This window comes from Python bivittatus, unplaced genomic scaffold (assembly GCF_059951505.1).
Source record: "Python bivittatus isolate LINGU-HERP-01145 unplaced genomic scaffold, Pbiv_v1 ctg000310_np1212, whole genome shotgun sequence".
In the NCBI taxonomy this organism is placed as follows: domain Eukaryota; kingdom Metazoa; phylum Chordata; class Lepidosauria; order Squamata; family Pythonidae; genus Python; species Python bivittatus.
In genome coordinates, this window is record NW_028277054.1 from 2454578 (window position 1) to 2478595 (window position 24018).

Consider the following 24018-nt stretch of genomic DNA (forward strand, 5'->3'; position numbering starts at 1 on the left):
CCGTTTCGGAGGCTCTGGGCCCGGTTCCCAGCCCCGAGGCCAACCAGAGAGACGCTTTATTCAGGCCAGCTCCCAGGTGGGCATCCAGGGAGATTGCAAAGCGAGCTGCTTTTTTTGCAGGCTGAGATCGGCGATGCAAAATGAGCCTGGGAGAGCAGAGCGCGATGCGCCGACAAAAGCCCAGCAACTTTCCCTAAACAATCGGTCTCCTTGAGCAGTTTCTCCAGTATTCATTGAAGCTCAAGGCCCTTTTAAGCAGACCGTTCCTTCCAAGGGACCCATCAACACAGGTCACTGCTGCCGGCAGGGGAGCCAGAAGCAAGAGGGTCCTCTCCCGTGGCTTCCTCCTTGGAATCACCCAGCCTAAGAAAGGGAAGTCAGGAGCTGCCACGGGATCGGGGCAGGGAGCTTTGCAGAGGAGCCTTATTCCAACCTGGCAGCCCCCCTCCTTCCCAGCCTCGCCCAGCTCAAGGGGTGGAGCCAGTTACCGACCACACCTCATGAGTCATGCCTGCTAGAAGGACCTGCATGAACAAGTCCAAATCTGCATGTGAATAACTGCACCTAAATTGACCTCGTTGCTGGAGAACCACTTCCCTTGGACTCTGCTCACTACACCAAGTGGCTTTAAGGCAAAAGTACCTCCCAATAGAAGTTGTCATCAGAGAGGAAGGGCGCTTGGCCGTCCTTGCCACCCTGAATTCTTGTTTCCTCTCCCCCTTCGCACGGGTTAAGATTGACAGAGATTGCAACAGCTCCTTGCTCCCTGAGCAAGCAGAAATTCCCAACTCCCAGGCCTTCCTTCCTTCCTTCGGCTCCCCACCCCCATCTAGTGGAGGTTAGAAGAACAGCACAGCCTGTGCCACAATCGGATTGCCCCACGTTTACACGCAGGTGCTTGGAGGGTTCAACGTAAAGGAGAGGTCACAACGCTCTGATTCTGCTTGGAGAAATAGACAATCTAACAATGATGGTTTGGGATGATCTTCCAAAAGGCACTAAAAACCTGGCTATTCTCCCAGGCTTTGGGGCAGGGAGGCTGGTGAGCCCCCGTGTAAGATTTTGACCTGTTTTCCATGTTTTTTTTTTTCTGGACACATATAATTTGTTTCTTTATTCTGTTGCTCTGGCTTTTTACTATGTAAGGCACACAGTGTTAGTTGGAGTCAGGCGTTCTTGAAATCTATTAATCAATAGATGAATTTAGGAATCAATCCAGGGAGAAAGATGTACCTACCCACTCTGACCTTGCTTGTTGATGGACAGCTAAAATGGGTGCATTTATCACCTTGTTTCTGCATACTCTTCCCTCCTTACCCCGCTAAGCGCATTGACAGACACAAAGACAGCTTTCAGAAGCCCTTGGGCCAAAACCTGGCCTGAGCTGAAGCTCTCGCTCCTGTTCCAAAGCTCAGCATCGAAAGAGCAATTGACTGCAGGCCATTTGGAAAGGCGATCCATGGAGAATTTGGCTGACTGTTGCCCTTCCAGGGACTTATACAGGCGTGGGGCAAGGAGACCTTTAAGCCTTGATGCAGGATTTCAAGGAGTGCCCCTTACCCACTGATGGCATGGTCCTGGGCCAGGGGTGAACGCCTGCAGATAACCCATGTGGCTCAGGACCCTTTCTTGGGGGGGCTTCATGCCAGGTCCATGAGAACTGCCCACGCTTGACAGAAGCCACGAAGCAAGACTGAGGCCACAGCTATATAGGCTATTGGTGAGTCAGAGAGCTGTTTATTGGCCACGCTCTTAAAAAGGGATTAGAATTAGTACGGTGAATAAGGAGAGCGCTGTGGCGTCACTGGGAAGAAGCCATGATACTGGAAACACCTGAAAGAAAGCAGAGGGGGAAGGGGGTGGTGAAGAGGGAGAGAGAGAAGACATTCAGAATATGAAACTGCCTTTGGCTGATCCAGATGAACTTCCACAAGCATTCTGCAGATGATTACAACTCCCATCCACCTCAACTAGCATAACCATATTGGATGGAGAATAGGGGCTGTAGTCTGATATACTGAAGAGGACCAACCTTGCCATTCAGGGCCTCTTGAGGTCAACCCTGACCATGCCTTCCTAGGGCAGGGCTACTCTAACATCTCTGATTTGTCGGAAGGGAAGTGGACGTGCATTTCAGGAGATGACATCTATCACGCACATGTACCCGCAAGTGCCCCTAAAACAACCCCCTAAACAGATTGATCTCAACCGCCTCCTTTCCACTGCCCAGCAGCACTGTGACAGTCCACACAGCAAGAGTCCTGATGGGGAGTGAGAGAGGTAGATCCAGAAACCTCCAAACCTTTCTTTCTGTTCCTGAATCGTGTGTTGGAGAAAGCAAAGGAATGGGAGATATTTTAAAGCTAGGGCTGAACAGAGGCTGCCATTCTACTGGGGATAGAGCATTGCGACTGGCAGGTAGTTCAGCTCCTAATGTCATGATGGTTGTAAGGATCTGCCTGCTTATGGACCTCATCAAGTCAAAAGAGTGAATATGAGTAAGCACCGCTTCCAATAATTAGCAAACAGAAAGCAACTGTACTAGACTTCTACCTTCCAAATGAGCAGAACTTACACGCACACACCCAACTGCTCTCCTCAGCAACTTTTGAGAGTTGAAGTCCACACTTCAGAAGAACGCCAGATAGGGAAAAGTGACGGTGCATGCCATTTACATATGGCAACACTTGGCTCGGCACAGTTTTAATTTTTAAGAGCAGGATCTGTAAGTCACCCCCTTTTTAGTTTAGAAAGAAAACATTAAAGGAGGAAGATGGGCAGGAGAAGAGAAGAGGCGCTTACTGTCAAAGTCTATTTTCTCCACAATGTTTTTAGGCTTGATACTCTCTTCCTGGTTGCAGATGAATATCGTCCCAGGCTCCGTTTCTGTCCAGCCGTATTTGCTCATCCAAGACTTCAGCTGATTATCTGCAACGAAGAAGAGTTACAAGCAGTGGGAACTGGGCGGAAGAGAGACTTCTGTGCTTCATTAGAAAATATCTCTCTCTTCCTTCAAGTTTATTAAAACAATGATTAATACAAAATATACTAAGAACAGCGCAATTGTGAAAGCAATGGAGAGTGGGGAAAATGAAATGAATAATACAGCTAAGAACCCAGAAATAATTTCACTACATGGAAAGCTAATGAGAAATGTAAAATTCATTTGGTTCCCATTTTAACATGCCCTGATTTGTATTTGCAAATTACATACGTAACTAAAACACAGTTTTCCATGTTTTTTTCACATATCCCTCCATTCTAAATATCAGCTGGCTCCAAGGGACAACAAAACATTTTTATGAGCCTGTGTGAAAAGGAGAAGGAAATTATACACCTGCATTTATAGCCACTCACCTGTTAGATCACCCAACATTTTGGCAAGAAGCCAGCGGTCAATGTGCTGGTATGTGATTCCAACTACATGACAAATGACTGCAAAGGGAAAAGGGTACACTCAGAATCCTAATCAGGGTTAAGACTACAGACTTTAACTGAGCTTTAAAGGGGGGGAAGAGATTAGCTTGGTGAGGGGGGGGGTTGCAAGACTTGTTACTAAAGTGACTTGAAGAGCACAACACTATCTCTCTATAACCAGGGTTTTCTGCAAGGGGAGGGGGTGTCAAAAGCAGGCAGGACTTCAATTGTACAGTTCTGGCTGCTATCTTGACTTTGTTCATTTTTTGATCCCCCTCTGCCCCCAATCTCCCAAATACCTAAAGACATACACAGAAGGGGAAAAAAATCCCCTATGTAGAGCACTACCTGAGACCCCAAGCAAACTGCAGTACTTTTGACTTACATTTCCTAACAGAATCTTCAAATCCAACAATCCCATCCAGGAGTTTCATATTCTTATCCAGAGCTTGCTATTATTAAAAAATCAGAAGTAAGAGAGGATATCATCTTGGTCAATGCTAGGACATGGTCCTTGAGAGATCCTGTCCTCTTTTCTACAACGAAAGGATCTTAATTTGCTATTTCAGTAGATTAAAAAAAGCAGCAGAAATATAATTTTAGAACATCGGCAATCCCCCTAAGCACCCTGCACATATTAAACGACAGCATCTCCACAGAACCCAACGTAACGAGCGTGTTGTTCTGCAGATGTTCCTCGGACCGCTAGTACCAAAAGTATTTATTTTGCAAGCCCAAAGAATGCTGTTATTTATTTATTTCATTTACACAGGCTTATCAGCCACTTCTGGCTGATAAGCCTGCGTAAATGAAATAAATAACAGCAGTCTTTGGGGCTTGCAAAATAAACACTTTTTACAACCTTTTATATGCTCCTGTGTGAATCTGTTAACCGGTCAAGTTGACTTACCCAGAAGGCCTGAAAATGACAGTTCTCCAACAGTTCACCCAAGTATAAGATCTGACGGATCGGGCTCTCCTCTTGCTGGCAGCAACGCTGTTAAGGAATGCTACAAATGGAGCTGGGGGAAAGGATGGCATTTCTCCTCCGGGTCTTTTGGATAGACAAGCTACTAAATACTCCCATGCTACACAGCTAAAACAGAAGCTTGAGTACACCAGATCATACCTCCATCTATCCGAGTAAATGTGATGGCATATATCCTACAGGCTCGAGCCAGCTGGATCTAGTGGGGAAGGCCCCAGGCTAGAAAGCAGGAGGTGGTGAGTTCTAGTCCCGCCTGAGGCATGAAAGCCAGCTGAGTGACCTTGGGCCAGTCCCTCTCCCTCAGCCCAACTCACCTCACAGGGTTGTTGTTCCGGGGAAAATAGGAGGAGGAAGGAGTATTAGATATGTTCGCTACTTCGGGATATTTATAAAAATAAGAAAGGTGGAAAAAAAAAATCTAAAAAAAAAAAAAGCGACTGTAGAAACATCATACAACATGAAAACACAAACCATCAGGTCTTATACAGCAGCAGGGACAGGAAGAAAAAGCTATCAGCTGCCTGCAAATGAAAACAGCAACTCCCTCCCTCCCAACCGTTGGTATTTTTGGCAGAACTGAAAGCAACGTTGCCATCTTACTCCCCCGAATTCTCTACCTAGACCAGTGTTGTCCAAACTTGGCCACTTAAGATGAGTGGACTTCAACTCCCAGAATTCCCCAGCCAGCATGAGTTGAAGTCCACTCATCTTAAAGTGGCCAAGTTTGGACAACACTGACCTAGACCTTTGACTGGGGAACTGGTCCTGCTGGGAGGCTTGAGATCCCAATACGGATTTGGGGAAGTTATCCTAAAATATAAACCGTTAGGATACGTGAGCCTGGTCAATCATGCACTTGCACAGGGTGAAGTCTGTGTGGGGCAAGTTGGTCAGCGCTTTGAGGAGAATCTGGGCAGTCACCGAGACTTGGAATAAGTTAGGGTTAAACTGATACCTAGAGGAGGAAGAGATCGCAAGGTCAGAAGCCGACAATGCTGCACAGCAAAACCAGCATTAAGCACAGCTGTTCTGCTCCTGGGCAACCATCTCAGGAGTAGTTCCGTGTCAGATACTCGCAAGGGCAAGCGATCAACAACTCACAGTTTGAGCACAGCCAGATTGGCCTCTAGGTCATAGGCATTCTCCTTGGCCTGGGTTTCCACATAGTGCTGTAGAGTGACAAGATTTTCCGGATTGTATCTGAAATTCAGAAAAAATGGAACAGCTGTCAGGAAGGATGCAAAAAGAGCCAATGGAGTGCTGCAGCTTCAGTGTACAGTGGTACCTCGGGATACGAACTTAATCCGTTCTGTGACTCTGGTTGCAACTCGAGTTGGTCTCAAGTCGAGGTAAAGTTTCCCATAGGGTTCAATGTAAATCCGGTTAATCCGTTCCGCCCTCCACCCGAATTTGGTCGCAACCCGAGGCAATTTCCTCTTCAGAGCCTGACTCCCGCCAAGCCTACACTGCATTTTCTTTGGAGCCATGCTAACACGCACACCAAAAACCTTCGCAAAACACCGCAAAACACACCACAAGCCTCACCGAACGTCTCCTTGCTACCGCGACCTCGCCCACAGGAAGCCGCGACTGTGTGGCAGCAGGGAAAATGGCCGCGGATCCGGTTCATAAGTAGAGGCAAGTTCGTAACCCCGAGGTACCACTGTATTCATTTAATTTCTTGACCATCTGACTCTCATATGACTCTGAGTGGCTTACAACTAAGAACCAATGTGTGTATGCGTGTGTGTGTATACACGCACACACGTATACAAAATCTGTATTATGGTCATATAGCATATTATATGTGTAGGTAGTCCTTGGTTAACGACCACTCATTCGGCAACCGTTTAAAGTTATGATGGCACTGAATGAGAGGTAGTTATAACCAGTCCTCGAAGTTCCGATCTGGGTGCCTGGCTACCGGCTTGCACTTATGACAGTTGCGGTGTCCCACAGTCACGCGATTGCCATTTACGACCTTCCCTGCCAGCTTCCCACAAGAAAGTCAACACACACACACACACACACAAATACAACAGACTGGAAGAGCAAAGCAACCAAAACGAAACAAGCAGAAGAACGAAACGGGGGCTCCACAATCTCCCGGTCCCCAGGTCTGGCAAACAACCAAGTCTACAATAGCTCCCTGAACGCCATCAGGGGGGAGCCACATGGATCTGGGGGAGGAATCATTCCAGAGGGCAGGAACTGCAACAGGGCAAGCCCTTTCCCGGGTCCCGCAAGAGGACGTTGCTGGACTGACGGGACCCAGAGCGCAACCGCCCCGCTGGACCGAACCGGCCAGGCAGAGATGACCGGTGACGGGCGGTGCCCCGGCCTTCCAGCCCCCTGAGAAGGAGAAGCTCCAGCTCCCCGCCCTGCTTCTGGACCTTCCTGGCACCCGTCTCCTGTCTGGGCCTGGCCTCCCTCGTCCGTCGGCGGCAAGGAGGACGTTTGAGGAGCAGCGAGGGAAGAAGCGGAGCTCAGAGATGCTGCGCTGATGCGCTCGGAGAACGAAACGTAAGGAAGGGAGACCAGAGCCTGGCTGGCAAAGTGGGGCACCAGCTCCCGCCCAGCTCCCTCCTCCTCGCACCCCCAGCTCTCCGCGGGTCTCCTGGTGGGACCCCAGCGCCCCTGCCGGGGCTGATAAAGCGGCTGCGCCCCAACCGCCTGAAGGCAAGCAGTGGCGAAAGGCAGAACCCTCCGGGCAAATGCAGCTTGATTTTAAAAAATCTAATAATAATAATAATAATAAAAAAATATATAGGGGAGTAGCCTCCTTCCTAACGCCCTCCGCCCCACCCCGTTTCTCCTCCCTAAATCCCTTCCTCTGAGATGCACGGAGAGGTGGGAGATGCAGAAATGCCGCCGGCCCAGCGACGACGCGGTGTTCCTGAGCATGAGCAGAGCGCCGCCTCCCACAGGAGCTTCCTGCGGCTCCTCGCCAAGGGCTTCGGCGACGAGCCGGCCCAGGGCCCCTTCGGGCAGTACCTGTCGATGCCTTTCAGCAGCTTCCCCACGCTGGCCCGCATCTGCTCGAAGGCCGCCATGGCTACGGAGCCAGGAGGCGAGGAGGCGGGAAAGGAAGCGGAAGAAGCCGGGGCGGAGAGAACTTCCGGTCGGGTAGGCTCCGACTTCCGCTTCCGTCCAGGCCTGGCGGGGACCGCGGGGCACACGGCGAGCGCATGCGCAGCCAAGGCAGGAGTCGCCGAAGTCGCCTATGCAGCCTTCTCCGGGCCACGCCTCTCCAAGTGGCCACGCCCACTTCCCGCCTCCTCTTGGGGAAGCACGTGTCATTCGACAATGAGGGATAGGAACTTGCTTTGCCTTCCTCATCCCACGCTTTAAAAAAAAAAAATTCAAAATCTATCCTAGCTGTGTTGGATAACCACGAAAGTTGGTTTAAAAGCGAAGGGCTTATGAATGACTCCAAATCTCAATTAATAAATGCAGGGGGGGCTCTAGGTTTTGCGGGGGAGGGGTCTTCCCAGCCTGCTTCCTTATGGGCAAGGCACGTGCTGGGCAGGGCTCCCAGCTTGCTTGTGCTCAGATGAGCTATGCCAGTGTCCCCGGGCAGTGCCAGCCAAGCTGGGGGGCAGGAAAGCTGGCTGGGAGCTCCCCACCCCAGCATCTCTGCGGCTTCCGTCTGCCGGCCTCTGCTGCAGCCCCACCTTCCACGGGCTTTCTTGCCCTATCGGCCCCGACCCTCACGTGCGCCCATGGGGATCAGAGATGGGGCCCGGGGGCCACAGGCTTTGGTGTGCACTAGCATAAGTCTTGGTCTCCTGCAGCCTTCTGGCCCAGAGATTTCCCCCATGGGATGCCCACTGCCCCAGGCTGGGAGGTAAATCAGTCAGCACGGCCCAGAATCCACCAGCTGGAGGCACCAGAGAAATCTCATAAATAAAGCAGCGCATGAGTGGCCTGTGGGAGGTCTGCGGCGCAACCCAGGTGGAAGGAGCAGCTGGCGGGAGGTTTCTAGCACCATCTCTTCCCAAAGGAAACAGGATCTTCCTTGGCAATGAGGAGCACATCGCCTTTGGGAGACCCCAAGGGTGATGGAGCTGCATCTCATGTGGGTGGGAACGGTTGGAGAAGGTTGGGGGGAGTCACGTTCTTTAACATTAATATACCTGCTTTAGGGCATTCATTCATTTATTCAATTTATACAGTCCTCCGCCTTGCAGAAGCAACTCCTGGGAGCAAACACGGTTAAAAATATCGAAGCAACAATGCAGAAAATGAAAAAGAAAAAGAGTGACAGCTCAGCTTAGCTGCCCAGAGTTGTTTAAGATGGGCGGCCATATAAATCTTTTAAATACATAAATCATCCCATCCCATTTCAGCACTGAAGATGTTACCTAACCGGGTAATGAAACGTTTGCAAGAAAAGAACCAAGCTCAGAGAACCTCAAGGACTCCATACATAAAAGTAAAGAAATAAAACCATCAGCATGCAATGAACAATACCCAAAGGCTCACCTCACCTCACCTCACCTCACCTCCCAACTGGTCTGGAGGGCCTTCCAAAAGACCAGCAGGACTGGAGCCAATCTAACCGGGGAGGAACAGCGTTCCAAGCGTAGATCGCTGTAGATCACCCCCCTCAGTGTGGCAGGAAACTCAGTGATCAGCCATCAGGGCCAAAAAGGATTTTGAGAGAGATTAAAAACAGACTTGGGGCAACGTGCAGGTGGGTCGGAAATGGCAGGATTGCCCGTCGCCCTTGCAGCGAACGACTCCATCCAGGCTGCAACCCCAAACCCGACGGGGTCCGATGATCTTGATCAGCTGAGAGGGCCTTTGCCTCCTCCAGCACCAGAAAGGAGCTCGCCCACATTAATCACGCTGCAAATCAGGAAGCAGAACCCTGAGAAGCTCATCAGCGTCGTGACCACAGTGCAGATGAGAACGCCTACACGCGTGCAGAGTTTATAGCCTCTGCCTGCACGGGGGAAACGCTGAACAATGGATGCTCGAGAAAGAGCAGCTCGACTAGAAATTTCTACCCGAAACCCTCAAGAAGACTTTGAACTTCTGCAGCGGGTTGGCGGAGGGACCTATGGGGAAGTGTATAAGGTAACGTCAACTGTCCCACACGGGGTTTGGCATCGAACGTCGCTGGGGCACCTTGGCTAGGACTTTTTCAACTGCAGGTTCCTTAAACGGTTTTGTTTCGGGCGTTAACAAATGCAGCCAGTATAGATCGGGCTTCAAAGAAAGGCAAGGTAAAAGCTTTATCTTTAAAAAAAAGAAAGAACAGAACGAGTCAACTCCTCCGTGGAACTTTTGGCCACACGATAGAGGGAGAACTAGCCGGTTATCGTTCGCGTTTGTATTCCTCCTGTCCTCTAAACTTCTCCGTCAGCATATGGTAGATTAAAATTCTTGTTGTATCTTCATGATAACCCACAAGGAAGGTTGATTTGAGGAGTCTAGGAATTGAGGAGTCTTGTATTTGTATTCGGGGAGGTTCCTCAAGGAGAAGCAGGCATAAAACGACAGAAGAGTGGACTTGTTTGATTCCCATCGGTGGTCCTGACCCCGTGGCTGTGAAATTCTATAATTTAATCGGTTTGGGTGGGAGAGAAGGAATGGAAAGGAGTGACTGAATCCCAGCCAGCAGCATTTTCTTGAAGATTTTGCTTGTCCTCAATCGGCTTCTCTCTAGGGCTAGTCTATCAACAGGCAAAACAATATGGTCATCTCTGTTACACAAGGGAGCAGAGGAGGAGGATTGCTGGGTTCGTGTAGAGCAGTGTTTCTCAACCTTGGCGACTCGAAGATGTGTGGACTTCAACTCCCAGAATTCCCCAGCCAGCCAGGCTGGCTGGGGAATTCTGGGAGTTGAAGTCCACACATCTTCGAGTCGCCAAGGTTGAGAAACACTGCTCCAGAGTAGCAAAACCTCAGAAGGAATCTGGTAGGATCTTTTCCAACTAACCAATTCTATTAACTGGAAGATTTGCAAGGAAGGAGACAGAAGAAATTTTGCTTAGGAGCAAACAGTTCTTCAACTGGTGGCCGCCTTGACGTATTTCCAATTTTTGCCTTTCAACATCCAGCTTTCATCCCATAATATCAATCTCTCGTTCGATCAGTTCCAGAGCTGTAAGTGGAAACTTTCCAGATTTGGTAGTGGCTTTTCCGACTCACAGACTGTATTCCATCATTGTATTAAGGGGAATCATTACTTTTATTAAAAGGCACAAGCCCCCCAAATGTACGCCTTTTAATAAAGTTCGGTAGTCGGAAAAGTCGCTATTCGACTTCCAATTTTTTGCTTCCTTTGTCCTGAGCATGTTCCTGGAATAGCCGCAAGGGCAGGGCAGACCCTGCGTTTTGGCCTCACGTTGCTCTTCTTAGGGATGTGCGAATCCCCTAAGTTCTGATCCGAGTCTGCCCGTATTTGATTCAATTCGATTCGAACGCTGAAACTGATTGAGTCCATTGGATCGGTTCAGATCATCCAATTGATTCGGTTGGAAGAGTGGATTCCATGGAAGAATATGCTGTTGCCGTTCGAAAGTGCATTGATCTAAAACAGTGTTGTCCAAACTTGGCCACTTTAAGATGAGTGGACTTCAACTCCCAGAATTCCCCAGCCAGCATGGCTGGCTGGGGAATTCTGGGAGTTGAAGTCCACTCATCTTAAAGTGGCCAAGTTTGGACAACACTGATCTAAAACAACCAGTTGGATGGCCTGAACTGAGTAAGTTTGACTCTGTATGGAATCATCATGGATTCAATCTTTTGAATCATGAGGGATTCAAAAGAGAGGTTATTTGACCACTTCAGATGGAAGCCTTGTACGATCCTTCTTTCACGGCCGGATTGCTGGGAATTTAGGCTTCTCCTGAAAGATTCCTCAAAGCGTCACAGATGCAGGCGGGCAGCACCGTGTGATGTTGGCCGTTTGTTACGACAACTTTCTTGTATTTCTTATTTGCTTGTTTTTTATACCCCTGTAATCAAACAAAGCCTCACAGTTTGGCCAGAGGTACATAACATGTAATTTTTGTGATAATTCTCAGCTGCCTATATGTGTAATTGGTAATGGTTTTAACGGTTTTAATTACTGGAATTGTTCGCCACCCAGAGTCACTTGGATCGAGATGGGCGGCTATAGAAATTGCATAAGGAAATAAATAAATAAATAGTATTTTTTCCCGTGTGTGTGTGTCTATTCCTACAATAAAAGGGTGTTTCTCCCTGTTAGTCATAGGCTTCACAACTGAATTAATGCCTGTGCCTGGAGACCCCTCCCCTCAACCATTTAAGCCAGCAAGGGGCTAAAATCCCCTATTTGCACCGCTGTCCATAGGCAAAGAACCCGTTTCTCTTCCGCAAGTTTCACACGCCTCCGTTTTCCAAGGAAGGAAGGAGTGAACAGCCTGGGCAAGCATGGCTGTGATAACCCCCAACGCAGCCTAAGAAACATAAAAATCTTGCTTTAACAGCACAAAGTGTGGATGAAAAAAAAAAGCAACAGCTGTATCCTCTGCCAGTTCTCTGCAGCGCGTTTTTAGTTGGGGTTCTTGCTTCCTCTTTCTCACTTTCCCTTCCAAAGTGGGAAATGTTAGAGAAAGCCACGGTGAAAAAAGGGTTTGATATGGGGAGGGGGGTCTTCTGCTTACAGTCTGGTAAAACCAGAAGCGACGGAGTAGCCTTGGGACTGGAACGTGGCTCCTGTTACCCCTCTGTAGCTTCCATCTGCTCCGCTCAAATAGCATTTCTGCCCCTTGCCACTCCTCCACACTTTTTTTAACATTCGGGTCACTTCTTCTTCTCAGGCGAGGAACAGAGAGTCGGGGAAGCTGTCTGCTATCAAAATTGTGAAGATGGAAGCAGGTGAGCAAGGAGAACTACAGCCTGTTCTTTCTTTTCCTTTTTTGCAAGCCAGCGTATCCTAAACGGGATTCAGGTGACAGCCTGAACATACACAGAGACACCCCAACTTATGCAATAACTGGGAAAGCCCCCACAGGGTTGGTTTTTAAGAGGCATTCTGCTGAGCATCACATTCACCTGAAAAGGCATCGTCTGCCTGGAAAAATCCCACCTGCTCGGGCTGGGGTTCGCTTTTACTCATTTGCAAGGAGGAGGCCTTTTGTTCAGAAGCCGAATATTGTTGTAATTCTTGGAGATGGGGAGAGAAATAAGCTCTTCTGGAAGTCCCATTCAGTTCTTCGCTGCAAGGAAGAGACATCTGTGGTTCTCCTGATGATGTTGAATTACAGCTGCCATAAATAACGTGACCCATAGTAGAGATGCTGGCAGCTGAAGTCCAGCCACATCTGGAGGGCACAGATCCTGTTGTTTGGTGAGCCTCCTCTTTGGAAGATTTGCAAGGAAGGAGACAGAAGAAATTTTGCTTAGGAGCAAACAGTTCTTCAACTGGTGGCTGCCTTGACATATTTCCAATTTTGCCTTTCAACGTTCAGCTTTTATCCCATAATATAAATCTTTCATTCTATTAATTCCAGAGCTGTAAGTGGAACCTTTCCAGATCAGTGTGGTGCCAAACCACGTAACTTGAGACGGCATCGCTGATTTCCAAAAAGTAGTTAATATCCACAATGGGATGGGAAAGGTTGGAATAGTTGTAGATGGATTTAAAAGATACTGATTACCACATATCACGTGTGATTGCATGTGGAAGGAAAAGCTCTGTTGGCAACCTGACCTGGAGGAGAATCTGTCAGAAGTCATGACTAAAGCTTGAGAAAACAAGTTGGAAATTGCCTGTTTTTTAGGGGCACTGAAAGATCTTATCTGCCCTTCCTTCAGCTCAGTAAAAACCACCTCCTTTTCTCTGCAGTGCTATTGCTCCTCAGATCTTCCTTAGGACTCTTCAGTTTTCAAAACTGTGCCTATTTGTCTTTCATTCACCCATTTCACATCAGGTTTGGCCTGTTTTTTTTTTTTCTAAAAGCACTTTCTTTCTTTTTCTTTTTCTTTGTTATTCCCTCTGTCCTGCCCATACATGCATATCGATTTCCTCTTTATGTAACTTGCAAGGAAATATCCTTTCAAAAAAACATTTCAAAGGCTTACAGCACTTCTGCAAATAAGTGGCTTGAAGATTAGAATTTGCTTCTCTTGGAAACAGGGAACTACCAAGCAGCACAGCTGGAGGAAAAGGAGATTTTCTGCATTTAGACAGAAAACAGCACCTTCCAGATGTGTTGGATCCAACTCCTATAATCTCCAACAAACTTGGCCATTGGACAGAGAAAGAGGGGAATTTAAATCTAATTTGCTGGGGGACCCTTTTAAGGTGAAGGAGACCTTTTTAGACTCTAACCCAGCAATAATTATCTGAAATGTGATGGAAACCAGGCTACTCTATGGCTTTACTTTGCTAAGGCCAAACTAAACCATGTTTCTTTATCTTTACAGTAATGACTCTGAGCTTCTTATGGTGCTTCGTTTCAGATTGTTTTCTTGTAAGGTGCTTTGAGGTGGAAGAACAGTACACGTAAAAAATGATATTTTAAAAATCAATTAATTAATTAGCCGATTAAAAAAGAACCTAAACAGCTGCCTAAACCCCAGTAGAACAGCACCCAGATCATCTGTTCCCACTTGCATTCCAGATTCTGAACTGAAGTCACAATGCATTTGGGAGGAACCAGGGCAGAGACACCCAGATTACTCCATTTCTCCCTTGACTGTGGTCCTGGGGAAAACCCACCACCCTGCGGTCTTCTTGCTCCCTGGATCTTCCCTGGGGCGACTGATGGGTTAACACTGTGCTCCTTGTCTTCCATTCACCCGGTTCCCATCGAGCGGGGCCCTAAAATGCCGTTATTGTTGCTTTTCTCCAGATGATGACTGTGTTGCTATCCAGCAAGAGATCGTGATGGTGAAAACGTGCAAACATCAGAACATTGTCGCGTACTATGGGAGTTACATCCGGTGAGCGAACCTTCTCTGAAGATTGGACAATTCTCTTGTAAATATTTCCCTGCCTTGAGGAGGGGTGGCTGTCCCAAAACCTTGTGTAATATCCTGGGGGTGCAAAAGTGCGCATGATTAGAAAGTGCTTGTGTCCAACCGGGGTGGCTGGCCCCGATCCCTCCTCCTTCCAGCCCTTGCTCCCATTCTGCAGTGTGAAACCTCTGCTCTCTCGCTCTTCCTCCCCTGCCTTCAGGTTCAACAAGCTGTGGATTTGCATGGAGTTCTGTGGGGGAGGCTCTCTCCAAGACATCTATCAAGGTAACTCTTTGCTCCTCCCTGCTAAGAAAACAGGAGAAATCCCTTCCGTTTGCATTTTAGAGGGAGGCTGTCTCATTTGCACTTCCTCAGCACAGCTTCACGACAATACTCAGCCTTTTTCAAGTATCGCAAGGCCACTTAGCGAGCAGAAACTACCATTCAAAACAGAACACGCTGGGGAAATCATATACAGAACGATACGTCAAAGAGGAAAAAGGATTTGCAAAAAGGGCACACGCTGGGGGACACTGCAAAAGAACAGTTTCTCCCCTGGGAGAAACACATGTTAAAACGTTTAGGCCTTTTTGACACAGACTTTTAAAGAAGCTTGCAGATTGATATGGGGCTGAGGTCAAGGTTGGGATGACGGGAAACCAACTCACGTGGGAGAACGGCATCTGCTGCTTTGCATGTGGAAGGGTCAATGCCAGCGTCTCCAAGCCCTGGACAGCCATTCCTGGCCAGAGGAGACCGGCCTCCCTTCTCCTTCCAGATGCCGTGGGTGATGGCCATGTTAGCCCTCTGGAAGGCCCCCGCTCAAGAAAGGATGGGTATAACCAAGATGCAGCAGAGGGAACTTTCCAGTGGAGAGATGTGAAACTTCCCTTTGTCCTGATCTCCCAGAGTGTTTTAATTTAAATGTAAGGACAGTCGTTAAAAGAGGAGGGAAAGATTCACAGGCCCCCCCTCCCCATCATGTCATTTTGGGTCCCAGGTTCATATGCTCCTTGGGGAAGGAGTAGAATCAAATAATTAGGCAGTCATTTTTGCAACAGAAGTGAAACCAAGTGCGGTTGATGGCTTTTCTCTAGCATGTCAGCAGCACCTGTTTCAAAGGAAGAGACCCCACGTTCTTCAACTTGCTTAGGTTAGGCTATGAACTTCCCCCTTTCCAGGCTGCTATTGTTTTGCACTGTAGAGCTGCTTTGCACTGAGAGCAGAAAACCATAGAAGACACAGGGAATCATCAGGCTACGCACTCCTGTTTCCTTGACAAACACACCCGTTCTTCTGCAGTTTCACAAAGTTTTGCTACTTTCACGCAAGCCTGAAAGAAGACTTGTTAATGGGCTGGAAGGAATTATTAATTCCTTGTGGTGTGGTGCAAATAATATACTGTAAGTCAAATCAGTAAGAAAAGCTCCCTGCAGGAATGCATTTAAAAGCCTAGTGTTGGATCAAGGAGAGATCTCCTGGCCCAGATCACTCTCTGCTTTTTGAATGGTCTAGTTGCAAGTTGATGTGTGTGCTTAATGTAGGAGAGCCTTCCAAACAATTCCCCAACCTTCAGGTCTTCTAAGAAGTCTGCTGGCTGGCTGTGTTTGTCCTCTTCTTCACCAAACAATACCCCAAACCCCATGGCGATGTTGCCACCAGTGTGATCCACTTGCAGCCGAGACTTCAAAATGTCATGAATGTCCTGATCCATCAGAGACAAGAGAATAACCCCACCCAGTACCAAAGTCATGCCAGCTCCAACATTAAGCTCTCTGGAGACAGGGTTAAATTATGAAAGAACATAAGAACATAAATCTGCTGGATCAGACCCTTGGCCTATCTAGTCCAGCGGTCTCTTCTCACAGTGGCCACCCAACTACTCTTCTCCCAGCAGACGGCCTTCAGCGGCAGTCCCACGGCTAAGAGCCACTGATCCCCAGGACTTCCATGAATTGGTCCAACCCTTTAAGCCAGACAAGCTGGTCGCCAGCACCGCATCTCAGGGTAGCAAATTCCAAAGTCTGATTATGTGTTGGGTAAAAAACATCTCCTTTTGTCTGTCCTGATTCCATCCTTCATGGCAGAAGGAAATAGGAGGGGTTCTGTTTTCAGAAAGTTACGTTCACAGCAGGGCGAAGAGACCAGACAAGTGGTTTGTCGCAGTTGGAACAAGAGGGGAGGCGAGTTTAGACAAAGGCTGTCCTGAGTGTCTTTGTTGCTGTGGGGCACTAAACCTGTGGTCTCCCCGCCTTCTGGTTTCTGAGTGTAGGCAGAAGAGCATCACAAGCACATTTCTAATGATGAAAAGCTGACCACAACACAGCTTTCTCGTTTTCATTTTTAATGTTTCTTGTCACTTCTTCGCTTCCTCCCTTCGGCAGTTGTCTCTCTCCTGGGGGGTCAATGGAGATCAGAGGTCACCTGGAACGCTGTCCCTGAGCATCCCAGCAAAAATGCAGAAGTGGTGGGCGGTTTGCTTTTTCTCTAAGGCATATACAGACAACTGGAGATAGGAATCCTAGGCATTTAGACAATTTAGGCAGGGTTTTTTTGGTCTTCTTTTTGTACTTGCCTTGATGGTTGGGTGATGTGAACAGGATGAAGAGACTTCAAAGCACAAACGGCGTTTGATCGGTGGAGATCAGAAAAAAGAACAGAGCTTTTCTTTTCTTTAACTTCTAAAAAACCTTTTCTTCTTTTTCCCCCTTTCTCTTTGACTTTTACTGTATTCAAAAACTTTCTGGTGGTTGGTGCTGGAAGAAAGATAGGCTAGAAGGGGAAACGTATATTTCAAGGGGCAGTCTTGTCAGACATTTCCACTTCTGTAATTTTTCAGACATGCAGGTATTGTTTTGCTAAAAGTCACCAAGGCAGTGCACAGCAATCTAGACCTATATAAAGAAAAAGCAAAAGTGTTTAAACAGAACACAAACATCTTTTCAGAGCCCAAGATAGACCAGGGCATCTTCTTTACGCGTAAAGTGTCCGAGCCAGGCTGTTTTGGGATTGCAATTCCTCATTTTCCCAGGCAATCTAATCCTGGATTTTTCCAGATCCAGAATTAGATCTGGAAAAATCTAATATCAAAATATCAGCAGTGGTGCTGAGGAGAGGAGAAACGTCTTGCAGGATGAAAAATGATATTCACTGTGTCTTGTTGCCTTTCAGTCACGGGGCCCCTGTCTGAGCTACAGATTGCCTACATATGCCGAGAAACCTTGCAAGTGAGTAGAAATGCGCGGATTTGCCTTCTCCCACGCCGGTTCTCTCATCCCACCCGTGGGGGCCTGGGGGTGGAGGGGTTATGTTTGTCCTGAAGCTGGAATATCCCGCGTGCAAAGCAGCTGCTTCATGACGACTCTCCGAGCTCTTCCCCCTCAGCATCAGCTGAAATAGGATTAAAAAAAGAGAAAGCGTGGTTGCACCGCTACGAAACTCAATGGCTCGTAGGAAAACTGAAAAGACACCCTGCAAGTACCCACTGATGAATCACAGTATGTACAGGATCAAAGCAAGCTCCCTAAACTTACTGATTTGCAACCTGCCAGGAGACAACACAGACTTGGTAATCATGTTCCAAGTTCTAATATTTGTCTTCTCCCCATACTTACAAAATCCTTCACAAAGAAAATTGCTAAAAGTGGTTGGGGGGGGGGTTGTTTTTTTCCTGGACCAAAAATGAGCACTACGTTTTGCTGTTCCTCTCATTCCACCCAGGTGGCCCCTATAAAATCTTGCATTTTTACACTCCTTCTGCCATGCCTGCTGTTTGTGAATCCTAACTCATTTGCACCTTGCGTGGTGAATACAGAATACAAAAGATGCCTTAATTACCCACATATTTGTTTGCTTGTTTATTTCAGTCATAGACCAGCATAAAACTAATAACAGGACAGTCACCCTAAAACAGAAGTAAAAATATTCTCTCAGTATGATAAACAATCATATTGATAGAATAAAATAAAAACTATTAACATAAATTACAAAATTCAGTGATGAAAACCTAAGAGGGACCTATAAAATTACAATCAATAGTCTGAATCCTATAGATAATTAAGATAGATAGCTATGAATAATGATGTAAATAAAATTTATAAAACACTACCAGAATGTAAAACTTATATTGAGTCTAACACTTGCTGTACTAGGGTTGGTTGGGATGAGGACAGTTACGATCCAACCCAACTGCAACAAAGAAATAGCAAAATAAAACGTAGAATGGTCTGTGTATATTTAAAAGGGGGGAAAAAAAGGAAAAATCCAGGAGGGAAAAATTGTAGAAAAGATTGAGTCATGGGCACCTAGGTCAGGCTCAGCATCACATCATTTGGAGCAGTGTTTCTCAACCTTGGCAACTTGAAGATGTGTGGACTTCAACTCCCAGAATTCTGGGAGTTGAAGTCCACACATCTTCAAGTCATGTTTGGACTCCACACATCTTCAAGTCATCTTCAAGTCCTGTGTGGACTTCAACTCCATGCATCTTCAAGTCATGTGTGGACTTCAACTCCCAGAATTCCCCAGCCAGCCTTGCTGGCTGGGGAATTCTGGGACTTAAAGTCCACACATCTTCAAGTCACCAAGGTTGAGGAACCCCAACTTGGAGGAATTGGAGGACTTGGAGGACCCAGAACTGGGCTACATTCTCTGAAATCTCTGCCTCCTGGTCAGCTAGCAAGAGACTCAGGCAGTGTTTCTCAACCTCGGCCACTTTAAGACGGGTGGACTCCAACTCCCAGAATTCCCCAGCCAGCCATGCTGGCTGGGGAATTCTGGGAGTTGAAGTCCACCTGTCTTAAAGTGGCCGAGGTTGAGAAACATTGTGCTAGAGGAACCAAACAACTTCCCCGAGCCAAGAAATATCCTGTTGCATCTTCCGCTCGTACTAGATGTTGCTTGTAGGTTGAGAAACACTGCCATGGAGGGAGCATTAAGCAAAATGTGGCTGGCTGTGCACAGGCCAAGCCCCAGCGGAGCAAGTGCGTGGCTTTGTGTGTTGTGTGAACCCAACCGAAGTTTCCCCACACGACACAAGCCCTTGGTGGAAGTCCGTTTCAAAGCCCTGCCGCTGCCGTAGCTCAAAGGCAGGACTACAGCTCCCATCATTTGCAGCTAGCACGGCTCCCCGGCTGTGGCTGATGGGCTGTGGAGTTCATCACGCCTCACAGAGGCCCAGTTGCGAGAAGCCCTTCGATGTGTCGCCGCCGTCGTCGCGCTGCTTCCGTCTTCATCCCTTTTCTTACTTGTTTCTTTCATTCTTTAAAAACTTCTTCTGTGGTATTCAGTAAATAAAAAAGCCCCCAAAAGTATATTAAATGTCATTATATCAGTCATATTTCAAAGATAGTTGACCAGGCGGTATTTGCAGACGTGTTTATAGGATGGGAGATTTCTCCCCCCCTTTTTTCCCCCCTTCTAGGGTTTGTCTTATCTTCACAACCAAGGCAAGATCCATCGAGACATAAAGGTAAGAATCACGAAGCAAAACCTTCTCCGATGTTTCAGTCGGTCTCCGGCTTTCTTCAGAAAAATATTTTAGGGCAGGGAAAGGAAGCAGTCATGGGGCTGCTGCTATTTTTGACAGATCCTTGGGGAAGCTGAAAGTCGCAGCGATCTTCTGCAAATCTACCAGTAGATCTAGATGGACTTTCTGCCAACTCGCCGCGTGGGGCGGAGGCCACGGATTTAGCTAAGTTGCAGCGTTAGGCTCGTGTCACGTGGGAGTGCAGCGCTGAGCCTTCTGCATGTTTAAATAAGTGTTATGAGTATTACTGAGATCGAGTAGAACATTTTGGTGACAATCACACGAACAGGACGCAGGTTACTGCCAGAGCAGCAACGGGGGGGCGGCGCGTGCAGAGCGATGGGAAGAAATATAACAGAAACCAAAGCTAACTGCACTTGAACTATCTTTTGCCAGCTTGTAGTCATAATGTAAGCACTCTACAAACGAGGCAGAAAAGCAACTCTTTTGCAGAGCAATGTCCAGACAAGTTCTGGCAGATTATACGGGGTGCCTCTGAAATACTGAAAACCTGAAAGGTCTCACAAGGGACCCGAGCATTTTTGGATTTGCCCCCCCCCCGCCCCTCCCAATGATCAGATGGTCTTTGTAATGATTGCAAATGCTGATCAGTTCATATTAGGCAGTTGATTAGTCAAAGCACTGGAACCTTCTACTTCCCTCTTGAAAGTGAAATTAACTGAGAAGACTGCCAACCGTCTGTCCTGAGCTTAGTTTATAGACTTTCAGTCAGTTATTCCCCCCGAGGTCCTCCTGGCTGGGATGATGGAAGCTGAGGATGTCACAAGGGCGTTGAGTGAGCTAAATCTGGGCTTAGAGGAGAAGCCTGTGGTGCGTAAAGGGGATGGGGAGGCCACATAACCATCAGAAAAGTGTTGTTTCAAGAGGAAACAGCTCCAAGAAACAGTGATAGGTCTAAGAAGGAAAATATGAGAAGGAAAATGTATGAAGGGAAGAGAACTTCTCAGCCATGAGCCTAAAATGGCACAGGAGGCTGGAATTCAGCCCAGACCTTTGGAGGGGGAAGCTCTAGCAATAAAAAAGGCATCTCTGGGCATGTTCAGAGTGTTTTTCTCTAAACTGCAGCTGGGTCCCCACACACTGGTGTGGCAGGCAGAGTTTGCATGGAAGAGGTTGGAACTTCAAACAGAAGGGGAACTTCGACTCTGGGAGTGAGGAATGGTGTCCAGATGGGTGAGGGCGGCTGGTACCCTCCATGCGCCAGCTACACCCCGCTTCGCTCAGCTACCTCTCACTTCCTTTTTGTGTTCTTTGCTTTGCAGGGAGCCAACGTCCTTCTCAACGACCAGGGAGAAGTAAAACTGGGTATGTTCAGTATCTGAACATTGTCTCTACCAGCCTGGAAGCTGACTTGGGCCGGGCACCCTTGGCTACCACGTCTAGAGGGTCCATGGGCACGATGTAGCCCCTCTTCCTCCATGCCTGGACCTCTGGCTGTTAAGATGATCCCATGTCTGAGTGCTGAATTACAGGAAGTGCCTTGATCAGGCATTAAACTAAGATGGATCTTGATTTCTGGCTTTGCATGAATCCATCCATTAGGGCTTGGCTCAGTGGGAAGCAGGTCACTCTGGCTTGTTCAACAAACCAGAGTTAAAAATCCTGGTTTAGCATTATGTGCGAACTTCTTAGGTGCTTTTTAGAGGGGGGGGTGTGGGTTTATGATTTCAGTAGGAATTAGAAAACTTGTAGATTTCATTGTAGACCCTGCACGAGGAGAGCTGCGTGACCCTTTGACAGCCAAACATCAGGAGTCCGGTAGCACCTTTTCTGCCTAACAGATTTAATTCAAAAGCATCAGCTTTTGTGAGCTGATGATGCCTTTGAATAAAGTTTGTTAGCCGGCAAAGTTGCTACCAGAACCCCATGGATTTAATTGAAGTCCATACCCTTTATCTCACCAAACTTGAGCACGATGAAGTTTTACAAGAGTCCTTTCAACCTCTCCCTTTTTTCTCTTCTTCTTTCCTTCCACCAGCTGATTTTGGAATCTCAGCTCAACTCAGTGCCACCTTTGCCCGCCGAATGTCTTTCATTGGGACCCCTTACTGGTAAAAAGAACCCACTCTTTGACCCGATGGGTATCTGAGCTGCCAATTAGAAGGGTGGCAGGTTGGAAGGTGCCCCAGTTTCAGAATCTGACTCTGTTCCAGAACATATAATGCTAACAAAGGGCCATATCATGTGCAGATTCCTCCCCCCGTCCTTTTTCAGGGACAAACTCATTCAACAGCATTGTCCCTTCTGCAAGGGGCACTGGTGGGCCAGGAAGGGAGAGGGGAGGTTCTGGCTTGTAGGCTTTTGTCCTGATGAACCTGGTTAGGAGATTGGAGAAGACCCCAGTGAGACACACTGGGGAGCAGTAACGTTCCTAATGGGACTCAAGAGGGTCTTGAAGGAGTAGTGAGCCTGAAGGTGAGATACAGCCCCCCACCCTCTATTCCAGGATGGCCCCTGAAGTGGCAGCTGTGGAACTGAAAGGGGGGTACAATGAACTCTGTGACGTGTGGTCGGTGGGCATCACGGCAATTGAGTTGGCTGAGCTGCAGCCCCCCATGTTTGATACGCATCCTTTGCGGTAAGGTGACCCAGGGTGCCCTGTTTGCTCCCTTCCGTCCCAGGGGGTTGGAAGGGTGGGCGAATACATTTTGGCACTCGTGTGATGTAATGGACTGTGGGGATATCCTTGAGAGACGGGAGGAGGAAGAGCCGCAGCCGGGCAATGGTCAAATAAGAGACGTCTCAGCCCACAGAAGGAATAGGAGTGGAGAAAGCATCTCAGAAGGGACCCTCCCTAGTTCCCTGGAAAGTAAAGACAAGAAGGGCTTCAGACTTGCAAGAGTCAGTGACTGTAACCTTACAATAATGGTAGTGCTAGTACTCTGGTTTCTGGTGTGGACTACACCAGAGGGCTGACAGGTCAGGCCAGCGAGAGAGACTAGAAACTGAGCATGGGGCAGTGATTCATCTCTCTCCTCTCACCCCCCACCCATCTTTTTCTGATACTCACTTCCTTCTAAAGCCTTTGCCCTCTTTGAAGCGGGATGGGAGGAAACCAAAACTCATTTCTGACCAAGGTTGCCTCCATGAGAACATGGGGTTGGGGAGGGGGAAGACACTTTTATTTAAGACTAGTCTTTATGGGAGACCTCAGCAACCCCCCCCCCCAGAATATTAGCCAGTAGCAGTTTCTAATTTTAAGCAGGAAGCATAGAAGTGCATCCCCCCACCCTGGAACAAAACTAATAGGAAATCCTGTCCCTGTCCTTATCTGGCACAACTCCACAAACTTTGCATCCTCTCCTGTCTGGAGTAGCCTTTCCCCTTAAATGTAAAACCTTCCCACCTTGTTTTATGGCCAGGGAGATGTCTTAAGCCAACCTCAACTTTATTCCACCTTTACCTGAGAGGGTGGTGTTATCTGAGTATGCAGCCTACCTTCCAGACCCTCCCTTTGTCTAGGAGATTAAATAATGCCCAATGAGAAATTTGCAAATCTGCATCATGGAGGGAGGTGGCAAATGAAGAACCTTTTCTATGAAGTGATTTAAGGGAGAGACTGTTCGGTGGCTGACCCTGGGTACTTGTCTCCCTGTGCCACCCTGCAGGGTCCTGGTGCTGATGACTAAGAGCGGCTACCAGCCCCCGAAGCTGAAGGAGAAGGCCCGGTGGTGAGTGCTCTCAAGGGCTCCTTGCTTCAGAAGCAGCGAAAGATCCTTACTTATTTTTCCTCTTTGGGGCAGGATGCTGGAGGTTTGGGGGAGGCTTGCAAACCCATGAGAAGTTGACATTGTGGTACTGCATGATTCCAGTCTGAAAACCGTGCGGAAGACCCTCTCTTGGCACGCTTGAGCTGAACAAGGGATTGAGACTTTAGATCAGCTTATTTTTCATGGTTGTTTTAAAGATTTTGAAAGGTGGTCTTTTGAGTTTAATTTGCCTTCAACATAGGCTTGGCAGGATATATAACTGAAATATCTGTTTCTAAACAGTATGGCCCAGATGCTTTAGCAATCTCCAAGATACCTGCAATTTTAATTTTTTTTAAGACACCCTGCACTTGAATGGAAACCAACCATTCAGTTTTACAAGGTACTAAAATGTGAAATGAAATATTAGCTCTGTG

At 47.7% G+C, this 24018-nt stretch overlaps 2 protein-coding genes across 2 annotated transcripts in view; one reads left to right on the forward strand and one right to left on the reverse strand.

The window, feature by feature from the left end:
* Positions 1–1710: 1710 nt before the first annotated feature.
* On the reverse strand, positions 1711–7555 carry EIF3K (eukaryotic translation initiation factor 3 subunit K). Its single transcript, XM_007425767.3, has 8 exons — positions 7400–7555; positions 5507–5605; positions 5240–5360; positions 4328–4402; positions 3803–3869; positions 3358–3435; positions 2803–2928; positions 1711–1833 (listed from the first exon to the last, which is right to left on the reverse strand). The coding sequence occupies exons 1-8, from the start codon at positions 7456–7458 to the stop codon at positions 1802–1804; spliced, it is 657 nt and encodes a 218-aa protein (XP_007425829.1). The 5' UTR covers positions 7459–7555; the 3' UTR covers positions 1711–1801.
* A 1729-nt stretch (positions 7556–9284) lies between these two features.
* Positions 9285–24018, forward strand: part of MAP4K1 (mitogen-activated protein kinase kinase kinase kinase 1) — a 33160-nt gene continuing 18426 nt past the window's right edge. Inside the window, exons 1-10 of the mRNA XM_015887669.3 lie at positions 9285–9487; positions 12202–12259; positions 14239–14329; positions 14565–14629; positions 17516–17571; positions 19767–19814; positions 21155–21197; positions 21871–21943; positions 22339–22470; positions 23501–23563. Coding sequence (XP_015743155.1) covers positions 9377–9487; positions 12202–12259; positions 14239–14329; positions 14565–14629; positions 17516–17571; positions 19767–19814; positions 21155–21197; positions 21871–21943; positions 22339–22470; positions 23501–23563 — 740 coding nt within the window. The 5' untranslated portion in view covers positions 9285–9376. The remainder of the gene's footprint in view (positions 9488–12201; positions 12260–14238; positions 14330–14564; positions 14630–17515; positions 17572–19766; positions 19815–21154; positions 21198–21870; positions 21944–22338; positions 22471–23500; positions 23564–24018) is intronic.

Excerpts from the sequence above, each read along its gene's own strand:
- EIF3K (XM_007425767.3), bottom strand. The coding sequence starts at position 7,458 with ATGGCGGCCTTCGAGCAGATGCGGGCCAGCGTGGGGAAGCTGCTGAAA. Across the intron at positions 5,606-7,399 it reads CTGCTGAAAGGCATCGACAG|ATACAATCCGGAAAATCTTG; the intron begins GTACTGCCCGAA and ends TCTGAATTTCAG. Across the intron at positions 3,870-4,327 it reads GTCATTTTCAGGCCTTCTGG|CAAGCTCTGGATAAGAATAT; the intron begins GTAAGTCAACTT and ends TTTTAATAATAG.